Raw genomic sequence first — 18261 nt, 5'->3', positions numbered from 1 at the left:
TTTAAAATTAGCAGCTGATTAAATGACAGACTGTATTGTTGTGCTGTTGTGACTGTGGCAGGCACCCTCTATCTCTCATTTTCTTCTCTCCCTCCATCCAGTAAAATATATATGCAAATATATTTGGACACTGTCATTACAGGCCACTTAATATGGATTTCATTAGGGGTCCTCTAGCAAGGCGCAGTGAAGTTGCCATGGATACACCAGTGCTTAAGTACAGTATATTAAAATGTCCAACCTCTCTCTCTTGTAATCACCGCTTGTTAATGGTCCACTTTGGCCATAGTCAACCTGTTCTGAAAAAAACCCAGAATGGCTAGAAAGACCAAGGCCATCATTATGTCTTGTTTGTGTGTTTGTGAAAAACCCCCGCACCCCCAAAAAAACACATGTAGCTGAAATGTTGCTTGGTTATTAGCGAGAAAAATTGCTTTGTTTATTTTTTTCCATGCTGTTAAATGATTACAGAGTTACAGAGTTGAAGGTGCATTTATATACACTCGTGTGTTTGTACTGTTCTGCTATCCGTGGGGTCATGTCTTCTGCCATATCTGCTCCATTTGCCGTATTGAGCAATGTCCTGAGCTGTTGAGTGCAGATTGTACATTTCACTGGTCTTAAGAGTGGAGGCGTGTGGGAAGGGTGGAGGGGAGGGGGGCGGGGGGTGGTGTTAGAGAGAAAGGGAGAGAGGAGGCAGGGAAGAGGGAATTCAAGTGTGTAACCTCTCAACAAAAAATGAACATCTTTGACGCTCGTGGCACCTGGGCAAAGGGGCTGAAACAAATACAACTGTCGAAGGCTCTGAACACAGTCTCTCTCTCTTTCTGTCTATGTCTGTGTCTCTCACTCTCTTTATCTCTCTCTCTCTCTCTCTCTCTCTCTCTCCCTCCCTCCCTCTTCCTCTCTTTCTATATCTTTCTTTCTATGTCTCCCTCTCTATGTCTCTGTCTCTGTTGTTGGTGCCTGTGGGCACAGTACCCAAACTTGCCTGCAGGGGGAGTAGCTCCACATCCTGCCTGCTGAATACTGCTGGTTTCCACCAGTGAAGTGTTCTGACTGGAACACACCAGTTTAACGGTTAGTAGCAGTCCTTGGAGAGGCGCTGCAGGGTGGACCAGTGATTGGGGGCCTGGTGTGGGGGGGGGGGGGGGGGGGGGCTTCACTTTGCCTGATCGCCCCGGGCAACCAGTTTTGCGTCTGCTTTAATAGAAAATGTACAGTTTTGAGGGTCGCTATGGAAATGACGCCGTGGCTCAGAGACAGACAGTGACACCGTCGCCGTCACGACCGTAGGTTGACCCCCCCCCCCAACAAACACCACGTCCTCTACACCTCTCTTCTCCCTCTCTCTCTCTCTCTCTCTCTCTCTCTCTCTCTCTCTCTCTCTCTCTCGGCCATGTCCTCGGGGCACGTTTGTCCCCGTTGACCTCGGCTAAAGAAAGCTTAGACTGAAACCGAGGCGGCAAGATTCGGGGTCTGGAGATGAACAGCCGGCTCGTTCCCCCACAATGTCGAGAGTTTCCAAAGAGGCTCTCGGGAGTGGAGGAGAAAGTGTTTGTCTGTGTTTTCCTCCACTCCTCCTCTCCTTCTTCAGAATGGCCCTCTAAGTGTTTTATAGAGTTGTTGAAACAACATCTCAGCCCAGAGCTGTTACTGCTGAGAGGCAATGAAGGGGGGGGGGGGTTCTGGACTAATGTTCATGCTTAGAGCAATTACAGACAGTAGGATTGAGTCTTCCTCCCTCCCTCCCTCCCTCCCCTCTTTCTTGTTTAGTGTTTATCCCCCACCACCCACCCCTCACCCCCCGAACAGATGATGCTAATGAAAATGTTAAATCTTTTGGCTTGTGTTTCTGCTTTGATAATGATACCATGCAGCTGAAATATGCTGTGTCGCTGGGCAGAGATAATATGCTGCTTGGAGCCGGTTAAATCATGCCAGCATCTCTCTCCCAGCGCTAGGTTCAAGTGGTCTTACCCCAAGTTACGGGCTCGATCATTTCCTAAATAAATCTGTCATGCCTGTCCTGGGTGTCTCTCACTTACAGTCACATGAAAGTCCTTGTTTGTGTGTGTGTGTGTGTGATATATGCATATCTTTGCACTGTATCTATAGATTGTTGAATGTCATGTGTCCACATGGTGCCTCATTTCCAACACATCTGCAAGTGTGTTTATCTGTGTGTGTGTGTGTGTGTGTGTGCAAGTGTGTGTGTGAGAGTGTGTTTAGGGGGTGTTTGGCAGTGGGGATCTGGTGTTGTCTCGCAGCCTCTCTTTCAGACAGATCAGGTTCCCTCCTCTGGTTTCAGCTCTGTCTACACAAACACAGGCAGACAGACAGACAGGCAGGCAGGCAGGCAGGCAGGCAGACAGACAGACAGGCAGGCAAGCAGGCAGGCAGGCAGGCAGGCAGGCAGGCAGACAGGTAGACAGGCAGACAGGCAGACCAAGCAGGCAGGCCATCCCGTATGAAATCTCCCTGCTCCGTGTGGCTGGCTGAGCGCGGAGCAGATGGACTGGCTGCTGCATCTGCTGTGTGCAGACTGGGGCTTTGTACTCCACTCTCCTGGGGCAGCGCCGCCCTTTCTTCCCCGCCTGCAGATTCCTGTCTGCTGGAGCGGCGGAGGAAAAAAAACATCTGTGGCATGCGAGAGAGAGAGAGAGAGAGAGAGAGAGAGAGAGAGAGAGAGAGAGAGAGAGAGAGAGAGAGAGAGAGAGAGAGAGAGAGAGAGAGAGAGAGAGAGAGAGAGAGAGAGAGAGAGAGAGAGAGAGAGAGAGAGAGAGAGAGAGAGAGAGAGAGAGAGAGAGAGAGAGAGAGAGAGAGAGAGAGAGAGAGAGAGAGAGAGAGAGAGAGAGAGAGAGAGAGAGAGAGAGAGAGAGAGAGAGAGAGAGAGAGAGAGAGGATTGACAAACACCATCGCTTCACTGTGCTGTCCTGTTTCCTGCGTGTCTTGTGTACGGCGATCTGTGATAGGCCCTCACTTGGACTTGGGGAGGCGGTCTTATGAGTGGAGTGTGTCTAATTAAAGATAGTAAACGATGGAATCTGCAGTTCAAAACACTTGGGCTGATGAACATCTGTAAAGACAAATTGTGTGCTTTGTGAAGTGGTTTCCTCAGCTTTATCTGATGACAACTGGAAGCTCTGAAAATCTTGTGAGCTCTCCTCCTTCTCCTCCTTCTCCTCCTCCCTCCATCCTCTACCTATTCAACACTTCCCCTCCAAATAGTTTTTTTTGAGTTTGGCCAGGCTTATAGCACATTGTTGCAGGCTTGCCCTAATAAGGGAAGCTGCAGGCATATTTATCAGAGTGGTGAACACTGGCAGGAGAGGCTCTCTCTCTCTCTCTCTCTCTGACTCTCTCTCTCTCTCTCTCTGACTCTCTCTCTCTCTCTCTCTCTCTCTCTCTCTCACTGTGTCTCTCTCTTTTATTCTCTCTCTCACTCTCTTTCTCACTCTCTCTCACACACACACACATACTCTCACACTCGCTCTCTCTTTCATTTGAAGTGGACCAGTGTTTTCCCTTAGAAAGTGAGAAAGTACTCGCTACCAGAAGATCACTCCGGTTTTGAACCTTACCACCCCCTTCACATACACCACTCTTCTCCCCTCTCTCTCTCTCTCTCTCTCCCCCCTCTCTCTCTCTCTCTCTCTCTCTCTCTCTCTCTCTCTCTCTCTCTCTCTATCTCTGTCTCTTACATATCAAGACAACACCCCTCTCCACTACCCCCCTCCCCCGCCCCCCGCCCCCTCCACCCTGCCGATCAAACTGCTGGGTTTTTTTTGTGTACGGCTGGTCCCGGCGTATCAAAACAATGTGAGAGGCTTCCTGGGTTGTTTTATCATCAGCAGAGTGAAGAGTCCTGGGTGCAGGACATGACTGGGCAGAGGTGTGCTGGCTGCCCTGTAAATACACTCTAAATACTTCTTTGATGATGTCTTTGACAGTTCGCGTCAGCTAATTCTTTCTTTCTTTTTTTTGCACTCCCTTCGTTTTTTCCTTTTTTTCTATTTTTTTTGGGGGGGTTCCCTCTGATGCTGTTTTTTTTCCAGTGGCATTTTTCTCCCTCGCTCTTCATCTCTGATGCACGCTAATGCTCCGCGGCTTCTATGAATATCTTCAGATGCTTCTGCTGAGAGACAGAGGTTTTTCTGTCCCTGTTTGAAAGGTAGGTTACTCTCTCACTCGCGTCACATTTGAACTCGACTCTGCCCTTTCGTGATTGTGACAGTGTTATGAGGAGCAGGTTTGTAGCGTGTGTGTTTGTGAGAGAGAGAAACACAGAGAAACACAGAGAGAGAGAGAGAGAGAGAGAGAGAGAGAGAGAGAGAGAGAGAGAGAGAGGAAAGAGTGTGGTTATTCCGTGATGGATAGACTGATGTGGCTAATTGTTTTGAAGAGGTCTACTCTCTCTACTCTCTCTCAATCTCTCTCTCTCTCTCTCTCTCTCTCTCTCTGTGTTTCTGGGTGCACAGATTAGAGGCCATAGGCTGTAGCTCCACTCACAACTCATTCAGACTCTTTTTACACAGTCACACACACACAAATCATTAAGGACTGAAATCAAGCCGTGCAGACGTACCTTTTTCTCTGGATTTGTTCGCCTGCTTCCTCCGCCGCCGGGCACACACAAAGATCTCTGCTGGGGAGATCGCCAGGCGATCCGCCCGCCCGCGTGTGTGGGAGAGAGAGAGAGAGAGAGAGAGAGAGAGAGAGAGAGAGAGAGGGAGAGGCAGAGACAGTGCATTAGTGTGTGTTATAGCGAGAGTGTGTGTGAGAGAGAGGGAGAGCAGCAGATGTGTAGTGTGAGGGAGCGGAGCGCAAGCCGCCTGCCAAGCGAGCAGGAGAGGCACGAGGAGAGAACCTGCACACACACACATACGTTCTCACACACACACACACACATTCTCACACACACTCAAACACTCACTCTCTCACTCTCTCGCCATAAGCATCAGATACAAAATTGAATCAGATTTGAAGGTCACTGGTTGATCAGAGACAGAGAGGGAGACCTGCCGAATAATTGCAATGTCTTTCAATGGGCAATAAAAAGCGAGAGTGAGATGATAAGTGGTGTTTGCGAGTAATTGTGATATATTTCATCAGCGATCTGGCGATGAAATGATGGGCTAATTATTTCCAGCGTGTCACGAGAGAGGAAGCCGTCGTGTCTAGGCTATAAATTTCCATTTTGTGCACTTTCTTTTTCTCCTCGCCTTGCCTGAGAAGGCACCGATGACTCCCCCCCCTCCCCCTGCCCCTCGCCCTCCCCACACACACAACCTGCCCCTCCCCACCACCCCCCCACCCTCCAGATCCTCCCCTATCGGGCCTGTCCGTCCGCGAGGCCGCGGTAATTGCCCCGGTGACAACTGGAAATGATAGAATAATTGTCAGGAGAGGGCTTTTTTTTTTTTTTTTTAATGGGCTAGGTGATTTAAGTATGCATGAGAGAGAGAGAGACAGAGAGAGAGAGAGAGAAAGAGAGAGAGAGAGAGAGAGAGAGAGAGAGAGAGAGAGAGAGAGAGAGAGAGAGAGAGAGAGAGAGACGGCTTGTTTATGATGCCAGCCTGTATAAACACTCTTGGAGTGATGATGACACAGATAAGAGTGACTCACACGGCGTGACAACAGTCCTCACAGACCTTCAAACACACGGTGCTCAGCTCCGCTCAGACCACCTCTCTGACTCTCCTCACCTCCAGGTAATACCCCCCCCCCCCCCCCAGTTAACTCCATCCCTCCATCCCTCCATCCCTGCTCCTCCTTCCCCCGGCTCTGTCTCCCTGCTCTGTCGCTGTCTGTGCTGTTCTGCTGGGCTCTGTGCTGCTTGTGTTTAGCTGGTACTGATCTGCAATACTCTGTTTTAATTAGTCTTGATGAATGACTGGGGTGATTAAGGTGCTGCTTGGATGTGCGTGCATGTGTGTGCGTGCGTGCATGAATGGGCATGCTGGAGTGTGTGTGTGTGTGAGTGTGTGAGTGTGTGAGTGTGCTTGAGACGGCAATTCAGCCAAACCAGCGTTTCAGCTGGTAGTTGTTTAGTGCGCTGGTTTGATGTGTTCAGGACGGTTGTTTGGGATGTGAGCAGCTGGGATGTACTGGTGTGGCCTAGTGGCCCATCTAACGAGGCTTCATTTCACGTTTGAGGAAACCTCTGCTTGTTTTAAATGTGTTTAACTGTCTGGTGGTGATTATATGTAAAATGAGTGCAGCCACTGTGCTTCTTTATAAGCTAATAATGATCAAATATTAATGAGTTATGATTAATGAGGACATATGTGTTTTACTGGGTTTGGTATTGTATTTGAGGGAAGAGGGTGTATTTGGATTGTCGAGATTTTTTTTTTTTTTTTTTTTAATCTTTCCGTGTAATAGATCCCTAACTGGAACTTTACAGGCCAGATATGTGTATTTTGAAGATGAGAGGTCAGTAGAATGATGGGCGTTGAAATACTAATTATCTTTATCAAAGGCGGGTCTATAATTTGTTTACTTAAATATTCATGAGGGTGAGTAAGGCTTGGTATTGGACTATTGTGGGCATATTATTAACATTTCATAGCCTTTGTGCAGGAATGCGAAGGGACTCCTCTTCATAATTTAATACCCCCTATGCATAATGAGCTATGTGATTAGTTCACATGGAGAATTGGCCCAACTCCATTTTGAAGGCAGATAATTTACATTGTTCTCTAGAGTCTGTTCTGTAATAGGTTCTTCAGTGTAATAAAATTAAATGCTACACATTTTATATTTCAGCTTACGAATCCCCCTGGCAACGTGTTGTTTTTATCCTTTTTTCCTCTCTTCCTCTCTTCCTCTCTTTCTCTCTCTCTCTCTTTCTCTCTCTCTATCTCTCTCTCTCTCTCTTTTTATCTCTTTATCTTTCTGTCTCCTTTTTTTCATCGTCTCATTCTAAAACAATGAATTTTAAAACTGTTTAACTAAAACACATGTTTACCTTACATGTTTTATTTAGAATGCACACCGGCCAATTAGCAGCAATCATTAAGCGTGGACTGGGTATTTGTTTTGGAAGTTTAACCAATCACTTTGTAATGCTAATTGTGATGTAATTTAATTTGAGTCCCGTAATGATGATGCCGCTATTATCCACATAAATGATGCAGTTAAGCCGCGCATGTTCATTTGCATCCGTTGAAGGGGAAGCTGGGAGCGGGCGTTGGATGGCTCTGCTGTAATTGTGCACCTTTGCTCTGCCCGGTGGCTCTCAGGCTGGGCAGAGCTCACTGATCATCACCACTTTAATCTGGTGTGTTCTAAGCTAAGGTGGGGCATCTGCCTACCGACGGATTCCTGGACCCGTGTAGTAGCGGGACTTGAGAAAATTAAATAATTGAAAATACGAGACTATTAAAAAATGCAAATGACTCCTTCAATCGAGGTATCAAACATCAAGTGAAGTCTTGGATCGGATAGATTTTTATGCGTCTTCTTTTTTCTTCTTTTAGTTGTTCTTCTTAGGGGAGGGGAGTACAGAGGTGCAGAGAGGATGGAGGGAGGGATGGAGGAAGGGGAGGATGGAGGAAGGGGAGGATGGAGGAGGGAGTACCTCCTTGAATTTACATGATCACATCAAAGTGCAGCTTTGTTGGGGAGAGCTTAATTTCTTTTTTTATCTATTGATTCCGTCATCATTCTGTGGATTGAACCTTATGCAGATGTTGAGTGATTAGTGGAGCTGGTTTAAAGCTGAGGGAGGGGTTCTGCTCAGTGCAGCAGTGAGGATAGTCGCCGTATTTCTAAAATCAATTTCTTAATCCTGAGCCGGGGCAGAAGGGACCCTTCTTTTTCAAGACGTTTTTTAGACCCTTTGCCCGTGTGTGTGTGTGTCTGTATCTGTGTGTGTGTGACTAAGCCTCCGTTAAAGACTGCCCATTATCTATTTTGTTGAGGGTTAGACTTGGGTAATTTTCCTTGGGAAAGATTATTTTTCTCCTGACCAAACTCAGCCGTTACAGGCCTAATTGGTTACATAAATCTTGTCTGGTATGAATGAGCTATGCTGCGCTGTTGTCAAGTGTAATCTTCACCCTTATTTACCAATTCATTAAGAGCTATCGATGCAGGACTACTGAGGGGGAATGACAACATAAATCAGAGCCTGGGACATAATGACCCTAATCAACCAGAAATAACTGGAAACGTCACGATGAGCTATGTCTGGGGATCACCACGACTGGATCCCTGCGTCCGTGGCGACCGGGTGTGGGCTGGTGGCCATGACGCCACACTGTCATTACCTCGGCTGTTCCTCCCCTCACCTCTGCTCCCCGAGATCTTGTTAGGAGCACGTCTCAGGGCCTGGCTGACACCGGCGATAAGTCCGTCTCTCTGAGTTCCTTCTCTTTCGAGATCGTCGTATCCAGTCTGGAGAGAAGCCGGGCCCGGCATGTGTAATCATTTCGTCAGAACAATATTTCGTGTGTAGATGAAATTCTGTGTCAGAGTTGAGTGAATAGTCCTCTAGTGGAGAGAGATGGAGAAATGTAGGTTATAGAGACAGAGAGAGAGAGAGAGAGAGATGAAGAGAGTGCAAGAGAGAGATAGACTCCCTGCTTCACCAGCAAGCGCGTTCTCGTCTGGTAAAGATGATTGGATGAGACAAGGAGCCCCTCCTCTTTTATAGGTCAATTAGCTCTGATTAGGTGGGTTGGAGTTAATTAATAGAATTTGCAAATATGCAGATGAGGTCCCACTGATGAGCAATCGTCACCAGGAAGGAGGTGCTTGATGGGAAACGTGTAAACGATCTGGGAGGACCCTGAAAGGGCTGCTCCCACAGAGCTCTGCTCCTCAGTCGGCGCAGGGCTGTGTGTCAGACGTAGAGGACGCACACGGGGGAAAAACCCACCTCCATTCTCTTCTTGAAAATAGATAAAGTCATAGATGTAATTTTCGGGTTTCGCTGTTTATGGTTCATTGTCCCCTCCATTCCCAGTGAAAGACTTTGCAATCATGGATATCATGTGAGTTTATATGAGATATATAATGAGTTCATTTTTTCCATTCATTAGATTTTTTTATTTGCTAAATCTTTGACGTGTATGAAGAGAGTATTGTAAGCTTTTTTATAAAGTTCCTTTTCTTAATACAATTGATCCTGAACAGACAGTGTATAGTCTACAATTCCACACACACTCTCCCTCACAACTCAGCACAGATTCTCGCTCACACACACCTTCATTCAGACACTTCCACACTCATGCCTACTCTTTCTTTATCTCATTGTGTCTCATCTTATTATAAATAGAACGGAATTAGGCACTGGGCGTTCCATGTTGAATGACTCGTATCACCACACGAATATTTATTGTCAGCAGGAACGATGAATTGAAATGTGACAGAGGTTTTCATAATGTGGGTTCATAGTCTGACTGATGACAACACTTGATTCTGTTCCTTTGCATAATGGTAATCCTAAAAAGGGCAGAGTCTGTCGTTCACATTCACACCTTTTCATTTCTTAACTTCAGGTTCTGTAAATACGGGTTCCCCCGCCCTCGTCGCTGAAGCAATCTCCTTTTATTGTGACTTACTTTGAAAGTCCTTCCATCTGAGGAGCAAAGCCGTTATTACCGTCAAACGGAGGATGTTAAAGAAATAGTCATTAATGCCGTTTGACGGCGTCCCCTCAGCGGGTGCAGGGGAGGCTTGTAACACGAGGCGAGCGTTCTTGTCTGGCTGGAGTGGGGGAGTCGCACGGAGCTCCGAGACAGTTGGAGGAGGAAACAGCCTCGGTTCTGTGGTTCCTGAGGCTGCTGTCACCGAGCGGGGGGACGCGGCACACGACACACGGAAGCACAAACACACTCCCTGCAGTACCAGAGACAAGGGTCGACCTTAATGTAACCGGGAAATATAAGTTGTGTTTTTAGAGGATTGTTTTGACTCGGGGGTCGGTTTATCTTTTTTAAGTAGGGCAGTTGAGCGCTCCGTGTTGGGGTAGTCAGGAATCTGGCATTTTTGATTTATGAACCAATCTGAAGTATTGGATATTTGATCCTACTCTCGGTTTCTTTACTTCTTTTGTATGCACTGTATCTTATGGCTTTGATGAATTAATTTCACTCAAGCATCAAAATGTGTGATTATTTTAAATAATATCCATATCTTAACTTGATCTGAGAGGCTGTGGAAGCCATCCAACTGTGAAATGTAATTTATATTATTTTCACAGAAATGTAAAGAATTCCAAATAGTACCTGAAGTGTGAAGTGTTAATGAATAGACTTGCGGGATCACAGATTCACTGGTGGAGTTTGGCTTCTTTCTCTGGGCTGGTTTGTATGTCATGCATACACAATGATCACTGTCTCTCAGACAAGATAGACACGCAGGAAAGAATATCTGTTTGTCTATAGACTATGACTGTGTGCCACTGTGTGTGTGTGTGTGTGTGTGTGTGTGTTTTGGGCATGTATGTGCATGTGTGTTGAGTGTGTGAGTGTGCATTTGAGCGTACATGCATTTGAGCATGTGGGTGTTTCAGCTGGCGTGTGTGCGTGTGTGTGTGTGTGTGTGTGTGTGTGCGTGTGTGTGAGGTGAGTCCATATTGAGACCACAGTGCTATGTGTAGCTGCTGGTGTGTTTAGTGAGCATGATGAATAGGCGGACATGACAGGTAATGATGCAACATTAGGGGCTTTTAGAGCCTCCCAACTGATGGAGGGCACTAACGCCTTTATATTTATATGGTTGTGTGTGTGTGTGTGTGTGTGTGTCGGTGTGTGTTCACCACTGGGGCAACAAGAGGCTCTTTTCTCTCACACCTCCGTTTCTCTTCCTCCTCTCCTCCTCTCCTTCTCCTCCTCTCCTCCTTCTTTGTGTTCTCTATCTGGGAGCTGGGCTTGTTGTCAGTAGCCTGTCTGGATTCCTCACCTGATGGAAACTGCAGATTTGCTCAGCGTTGGATTCAAGAGCAAACATTTACTCAGCCAGAGAGGAATTGCAAGCACAGTGCCGGTACAGGAGGAAAGAGACAAAGGAGAAAGAAGTTACTCTAAAGATTCACAAATCTCTCTCTCTCTCTCTCTCTCTCTCTCTCTCTCTCTCTCTCTCTCTCTCTCTCTCTCTCTCTCTCTCTCTCTCTCTCTCTCTCTCACGCTCTCTCTCTTTCCCCCGTCTCTTTGTCTCTATATGTATACATCCCTCTCTCCTTCTCTCTATCTGTTTTCCTCTCCACTACTGTCTCCTCCTCCTCCAGTATCAGAAATCCGTCAGTTTTTTATCAGCAGCCCCTTTAATAGAAACATTGAAACTTGTCGATGATCTCTGGCAGTGTTACGATGTCATCAAGTTCCCGAATCTCCTTGTGTCTCAACTCCCCCGGCCCCTCCTTCTTAAAACACTGCCTCCCCTCTCCCTGTGAGCTGAAGCCTCGCCAGTGAAGCACGCCCACACGCCCGGCTCTGGTTCAGATCATACCTGCTCTGGCGCTTCTCACTGGAAGACGATGGGCTCCGGGAAACGAGTACAAGCAGCTATTGTGAGGTGACGCCGGACAACACCAGCCATGGAGGGGATGTCAGACACCCAGGCAGGCAGGCAGGCAGACGTCCTGGAGGCGTTATCCTGTCATGCGGGGGTAAAGGACTGTGTGGCCCGGACCCAACACCCAGCCGTCGCTGTTGGTTGTGGGGGGGAGGTGGGACCCTCTTCTGGCCCACTGGGTTCTAGGACAAGCTGAGCTGGGGTCACAGACTGCAACCCTTAGGGGTGGAAGGGGGGTGGGATCTCACACACATGAACACAAGCGCACACACACACACACACACACACACACCCGCACTCATATATACCCCTCAGAAGCTTTGAAGTGTTCATCTCCCCACGTGTGTGTGTGTGCTTGTGTGACTGTGTACATTTGCGTGTGTGTGTGTGTGTGTGTGATGCCCAGTCAGGCCCTGTGTATGTAGCCAGGGCTCAAGTGCAACCAGGCTATGTTTCTATCTGACTTTCTAATTGGTAGATTTGAATGCTGCCTTTAGATGGCTAATTAATTTATCTCACCACTGCTATTAAGGTTAAAGCACCATCTGATCTTTACGAATATGTTTTGCATATATCTACATTGTCATTAGTTTTCCATTTAGACACATGCATGTTTTTGGGTTAGAACAGGGGGGGGGGGGAGATAAATTATAGCAATGAGATTAAGCTGGATATGAGGCTGATAGTCAGTGAAATTGCCAAATGTAAATTATACAGTCGTTGATTCTTGTTTTCGTGCGCAAGCTAGATTGTATAGACCAGCTAGGCTTAAGGTTTATACAGTCTCTGGCTTTAAAAATAATTACTTTCTTTTTTATTATCATATGCATCGGACATGTGTACCATAATTAAGCTTTTACATTGGTTTATTAGAATGAAGATCATGTAGTTTTAATTCTAAATGTGCAGACAGAGTTAGGTAATTGTTCACGCGGTATTCACGCCGTAGTCCAAGATTCGTTTTTTTCCGTTCTCATATATCCTCAAGTTTTTGTCACGTTCCTCGTTGTTCCCAAAGAAAGAAAAGAAATAAGAAAAAAAGGAAAGAAGTCTCCATTAGAATGTTCATAAAGCCTCAGTAAAGGCAATCAGACAGTCTTTCTCTGAATATTTTAAACATCGGGCATGTAAAATTTATGACTAATTTGAATACTTATTAGTTGGCTGATGTGGGCTGTGTTCCCTATGCCCTGATATATCACTAAGGTTTGGGTTTTGTCACTCTCTCAGTCTCTGTCTCTCTCTCTCTCTCTCTTTCTCTCTCCTCCCTTCTCTCTCTCTCTTTCTCTCTCTCTCTCTTTCTCTCCCCTCCCGTCTCTCTCTCTGTCTTTCTCTCAAACCACCTCTTTTGTGATTACATCTATTAATTCACAGATGAACTATATCTATTGCTTTCCCATTTTCCAGCCTCTGTCTCCCCCGCCTCTGCTCCCGTCTCCCTGCCCCAGAGCTAACAGTGCAGAGTTAAACAGGCCTTGTTTGTTCATAAGCACGCCTTGTTCAGCTCTCCTTATTTACTGTGGTCCGAGCAGCTGTCACCCTGCTCAGCCATCAGCCCGCTCTGCTGGCCTGTGGAACTCCCTCTGTCTGTTTGTTCATCCCTCCTGTATCCTGTTTATCCCTTCAACTCCTGCCTGTCTTTCTGTCTCTGCTCCCGCCTCTGCTCCTCATCAAACACACACACACACACCCACACACACACACACACAGAGCCATTAAAATGGCATTTACCAGCAAGGGAATATGGCCGTGTATAATCACAAGCCAGCCTTCCCCCTCTATTGTCGTGTCTGTTTGAGTGTTGCATTTGATTCTCAGTATCGTCTTCAACCCTCCCTAAATCAGCGGTGCTGGTGGAGGTGGGGTGGCAGGACACCCGGAGTCAAACGCTGGTGTTAATTGCACTTCCTGAAGAATGTGAGGAAGCTGGCATGTTTCATATCTGAGCTCAGAGAGGAAGGCGTGCTGGTGCTGTCAGAGTTCTGTTGAAATAGGAATTAACATACGTAACGATGTGTAAGACCACCGTCGAGCACAACCATCAGTGGTATAGACATTGTGCTTTGTTGAACTGACGCTGAAATTAAATATAAATATAAATAAAATATATATGTAGTATTATATTTGTTACTATTAATATTATTTGTACTTAAGGTTTTTTTTGAGGGGGGGGGGGCAAAACAGCAAAGCTGGCGTGTGTATACTCTGGATTCAGAGCTGCTGGTGGTTCCTCGTGTCCAAGTGTCTCTGTTATTAATAGTGTGGATCTTCTGATCTGGATCGGGTCCTCTCAGTCCCCACTTAGGTACAGAGCATTTATGCAGGGAAAATGATAAAACATTTATTACTGAGGAGAGGAGGTAATATGCATAATTTATGCTGTTTTTAGCACAATGATTAGTGATATTTGTGATAGATTTTTCTCTCCCTCTCTCTGTCTTTCTCTGTTCTTTCCCCCTTGCTTTTCATATCTAAGAGATGCCGGTGAAATTAATTCAATATCTTACATTTATTTGCTGGTGTTAAAATATGTGCCGTCCATGCTGGGCGTTCCCACTGTAGGGTTTGATTGCATCTTTCGCGTCGAGTTTAATTGTGCCCTGTTGAGAACAGCAGTAAATATTTTAAATGCCACCAAAATAAATGAATATATGAGATTGTATTAAAGAAAGCTAGAAGGTAGGAAAAGAAAGAGAGTAGCAGATATACAACACTGGGTGGTTTTGTGTTGGGGAGTCTGGAAGGTTTTAGTTTTTGTACAGGCTTCTCTGTAAAGACCAGGAGCCCATTAACCAGCTCATCACTAGCACACTAACACAACCATGTGATTTAGACGCCCCCCCCCCCTCCTCACGCCTCCTCCTTACACCTCCTCCTCAACCCCAAATTTTAATTTTGCATGATTAGCTGTGCGTCATTAAGCAACTTCACTCAGACAAGACGCTCGCTAAAACTATGACAGAATCAAGACGGCAAATATTTTAGGACTGGATTGTTTTTTTTTCTCTACAATACAGTGCTTGTTACAGTGACATACATGCATGTGTGTACGAGTATGAGTGTAAGCATATGTACATATATATATACATATATATATATATATAAAAAAAAAAATTAAAAAAAAATATTTAACAATTAAATACTTTAATAAAAGATTTGATTTAAAAGAAAAGCAAAATCCTAGAATGCAGAACCCTTTCTTTACACCGACATACACTGTTGTTCTTGGTGCCAGATGCCTTATTATTTGTGTCTAAATTCTGGTGATTAAAACACTTACCACATTTAGACTTCAGCCCCACTCCCTTTGTAAAGCCCGGACGTGCAGCTCTTTGTATTGCTTCATTTACACAATGAATGCATAATTCTCCTGCATCGTCTCCCTCCCCCCTTTTTAAATGCTTTAATTTGCAAAGAGGGAGCGAGGGCTTGATAATGGAAGCGTAAAGAATAAGAAAGGAGAAAGAAAGAAAGAAAAAAAAAGGAGAGGAAAAAAAAAAAGAAACGAGGTTGTAACAAGAGCCTTAACTGGTTCCTCTTAATCACTTCTAGGTTTTAAGTCATGATGATGCAGGAGTCGGCCTCTGAGACAATAATCAACAGTTCACTGAGTCACAATGGAATGAGCAGCCTAAGCAGCCAATTAGATGCTGCCAGTAGAGATGGAAGATCAAGTGCTGGTGACACCAGCAGCGAAGTAAGCCCAGTCGAGCTGCTGCATCTGCAACAACAGCAGGTAAGTTGTGCTTCCCTCCCGTCATGCTGCCTCTCAGCTCTCTCTCTCTCTCTCTCTCCTCACCGGCACTAGGCTCCTCTCTGACAGAGGACACACACTCTCACTAGGACATCATCGTTGAGGGATTAGCACTAGCACAACTATGTGTTTTTGAGGTAATTCATATTTATTTGTGTTTATATATTTTATTGTTTGTTTGGTAGCTGTTTACGCTGTGAATTGACTGGGTACTGGATGTAGTGTTGTCATGTTAGGATGGTTGTAGTTTTTTTAAGGGTTGTTTATTGTTGTTCTGCCTTGAGATTTTAGTTTGTTTTCTTCAGTTTTTGTTTTTGTGTGTGCTGTGAGCACGTTGCTACCGAGGCCGTATGAGAGTGTGTGTGAGCAGCGTGCGGAGCTGGCAGCTGGAGCCCCGCGTGTGTGTGCAGTGGAGACGGTTCGTGTGTGTGTGTGTCATGGCTGTGCAGTATCCACTAGAGGGCCTCCTCACTCGCTCCTGTAGTGAAGCCAACAGACAGCCATTCAGACACGCACACACACACACACACGCTGAAAGGGGAACCTTTGACCGGGACCCACTTAAAAGAAAAAGTTATGTGCGTTCCCTCAGCTTGCCCCCTGGTCTCTCAACCCACTGGAATTCGGAATGATAGAATGAATACAGAGTCTTTTGTAATGTAAACTTCTAGAAATTATTTTGATAATCCATCTTGTGGAGGGTGACTCGACAGTGGCAGGATTCGTTGTGGGGTGTGATTTTAATCCAGTGTTTATTGTATTGGCTTTATTGATTGTGGTGTGCTTGAGACTGTGTGTGTTGTGCGTGTGTGAATGGAAGGTTTTTGTGTGTGTGTGTGTGTGTGTGTGTTTCTGAGCTTTGAGTGTCAGGCACTGTAGAGGAAAAGCTTTAGTGTCTTTTCATGGTGAATGATGGCTTTGACAGTTTGCCAAAAGAGCAGTAGGAGGTCAGGCTATGCTGTAGGGAGCCTGCACTACATGTTTGTCATGATGAGTGTTGCTTGTATCTATACGTGTGTGTGTGTGTGTTTGTGTGTGTTTGCACATGCTGGTGGAAGCAGCTGAAGCCCTGTGGTTACTTTAGTGGGGATACATGCGTTTGTGTGTGTGTGTGTGTGTGTGTGTATAAGAGAGAGAAAGAGAAAGAGAGAGAGTAGGTGTGTGTGTACATGCCTGTGTCTGTGTAAAACTGTGTGAGAACATTTTCTGTGTGTGTGGTGTGTGTGTGTGTGTGTGTGTGTGTGTGTCTGGGTGGGGTGTTCAGTGTAGCAGAATGAAGCGTGTCCTGCAGACCTCCTATCCTGTCCCCCGCCCCCCCCCCCCCATACACACACACACACACGCACACACAACCCCCGACCCAGGACCCCAGGCCAGCGCCACCCCTGATGCTACAGCTGGTGATTACAACAGCATCACGACACCATCGCCTCCACCTCCATTCATCATCACACTGGCTGTCTTTCTCCCCTCTGACGACTGATTGGGGTCAATTCTCTCCCTCTCTCATTATTCTTTTATGTTTCAACCTGTCCTGTGGAGGTGTGGAGATCTCCCCTATAGATGGATCACTAGCACTGCTGCATGGCTGGACTGGAGGATCTTGGTACCCTTTGCTGGACAGGGGTAGCTTGGCTAGAGAGTTTTGTAAATAATAAAAATAACAACAGACACATATATTTCAATAACATAAACAACACATGTGTATTAAGGCTAATAATATAACTCATAGCAGGGTCAGTATTAATTATAATAATATTAATAATAACAACAACAAGAACATATCAAATACATTTATAAATTATCAACAAAATCTAAATCAAAACACCTGAAAGCATTTTTTTTATTTATATATATATATATATATATATATATATATATATATATATTTTAAATTGCTCTCATTTAACATGGAACTCAAACATCTATCAGTTTTTAATGTGAGCAAAGCTGAGGAAGTAGAGGGCTATAAAATATAATATGAAGGCAAGGAGCCTTGTAAGCAGAGAGGACAGTTAAGACTTAGAGACAGACAGACAGACAGACAGACAGACAGTGAAGGGCTGTGGACTGGAGTGGCAACCTACCTTGTAAAGAGAGAGCAGCTTTATCCTAACGCACAGACAGACACAGTGAAATGAGTAGTCAAGCTAACAGGGCTCAGGAGGCTTTTTAAACAGGGGGCCTGTGCTGTTAACTTCACACACACTTCCTGTGCCGGGCTCACACTCTTGTTCCTCTGAGAGTGAGGTCTGCGTGGAGGGGTGGAGGGGCGGAGGGGTGGAGGGGTGGAGGGGTGGAGGGGTGGAGGGGCGGTGGCTTTTTATATGTGTTAGCGAGGCCTGCGTGAGCTGGTGTACTCATCTGAAAAAGTGTTATAGCGCATACATGTCTTACTCACATGTACTAAACTCAGATTTGAGGGGTTTGATAATTTTTCAACATGTATAAACGTTCAACATATATGTTCAACATATATGTAAATATATGTATATATATATATATATACATATATATATAATTGTAAAAAATTAAAACAAATATTTTATGCAACTTTCAAGAGGGGAGGTGTGGAGGGGTTGTAATTCTGCTGCCATATTTGGAATGACATTGAGTGTTCCGGTGGGTATAGCGAGCTGATAGAATCTCCACGCTCTCATCAGAGCAGAGGAAGATGATTAATAATAAGCAGTGATGAATTCCCCTCTGGCCCTGTGGGTGTTACTGTTACACTGCCCGGCTAGAATAGATCCCCCAGCTAGACTTAGGAAAACTGCTTCTGAGACTCTCTCTGGTGAAACCTTGAAGGACACAAGTCCAGACTTACAGAGGCATTGTTATACCTTTTGGCAAAATATAGATTATAATTTGTATATACATATATTTAAAACATTTTTTTTAACATATTTGCATTTTTCATAGGGGATGATTATTATTTTTTTCTTTGGGCATCTAATGTATTTTTTAATGTGGATTTTTC

At 45.4% G+C, this 18261-nt stretch overlaps 1 protein-coding gene across 1 annotated transcript in view; it reads left to right on the top strand.

Annotated features, from left to right (window-relative positions):
* foxp2 (forkhead box P2) overlaps positions 1-18261 on the top strand; it is a 110292-nt gene that overhangs the window by 29270 nt on the left and 62761 nt on the right. The window contains exon 4 of the mRNA XM_084701338.1: positions 15080-15263. Coding sequence (XP_084557464.1) covers positions 15090-15263 — 174 coding nt within the window. The 5' untranslated portion in view covers positions 15080-15089. The remainder of the gene's footprint in view (positions 1-15079; positions 15264-18261) is intronic.

Source organism: Hypomesus nipponensis, chromosome 7, assembly GCF_054491055.1.
Source record: "Hypomesus nipponensis isolate SF chromosome 7, ASM5449105v1, whole genome shotgun sequence".
NCBI classification, from domain to species: Eukaryota; Metazoa; Chordata; class Actinopteri; order Osmeriformes; family Osmeridae; genus Hypomesus; species Hypomesus nipponensis.
This window is presented reverse-complemented; position numbering and strand designations above follow the sequence as displayed.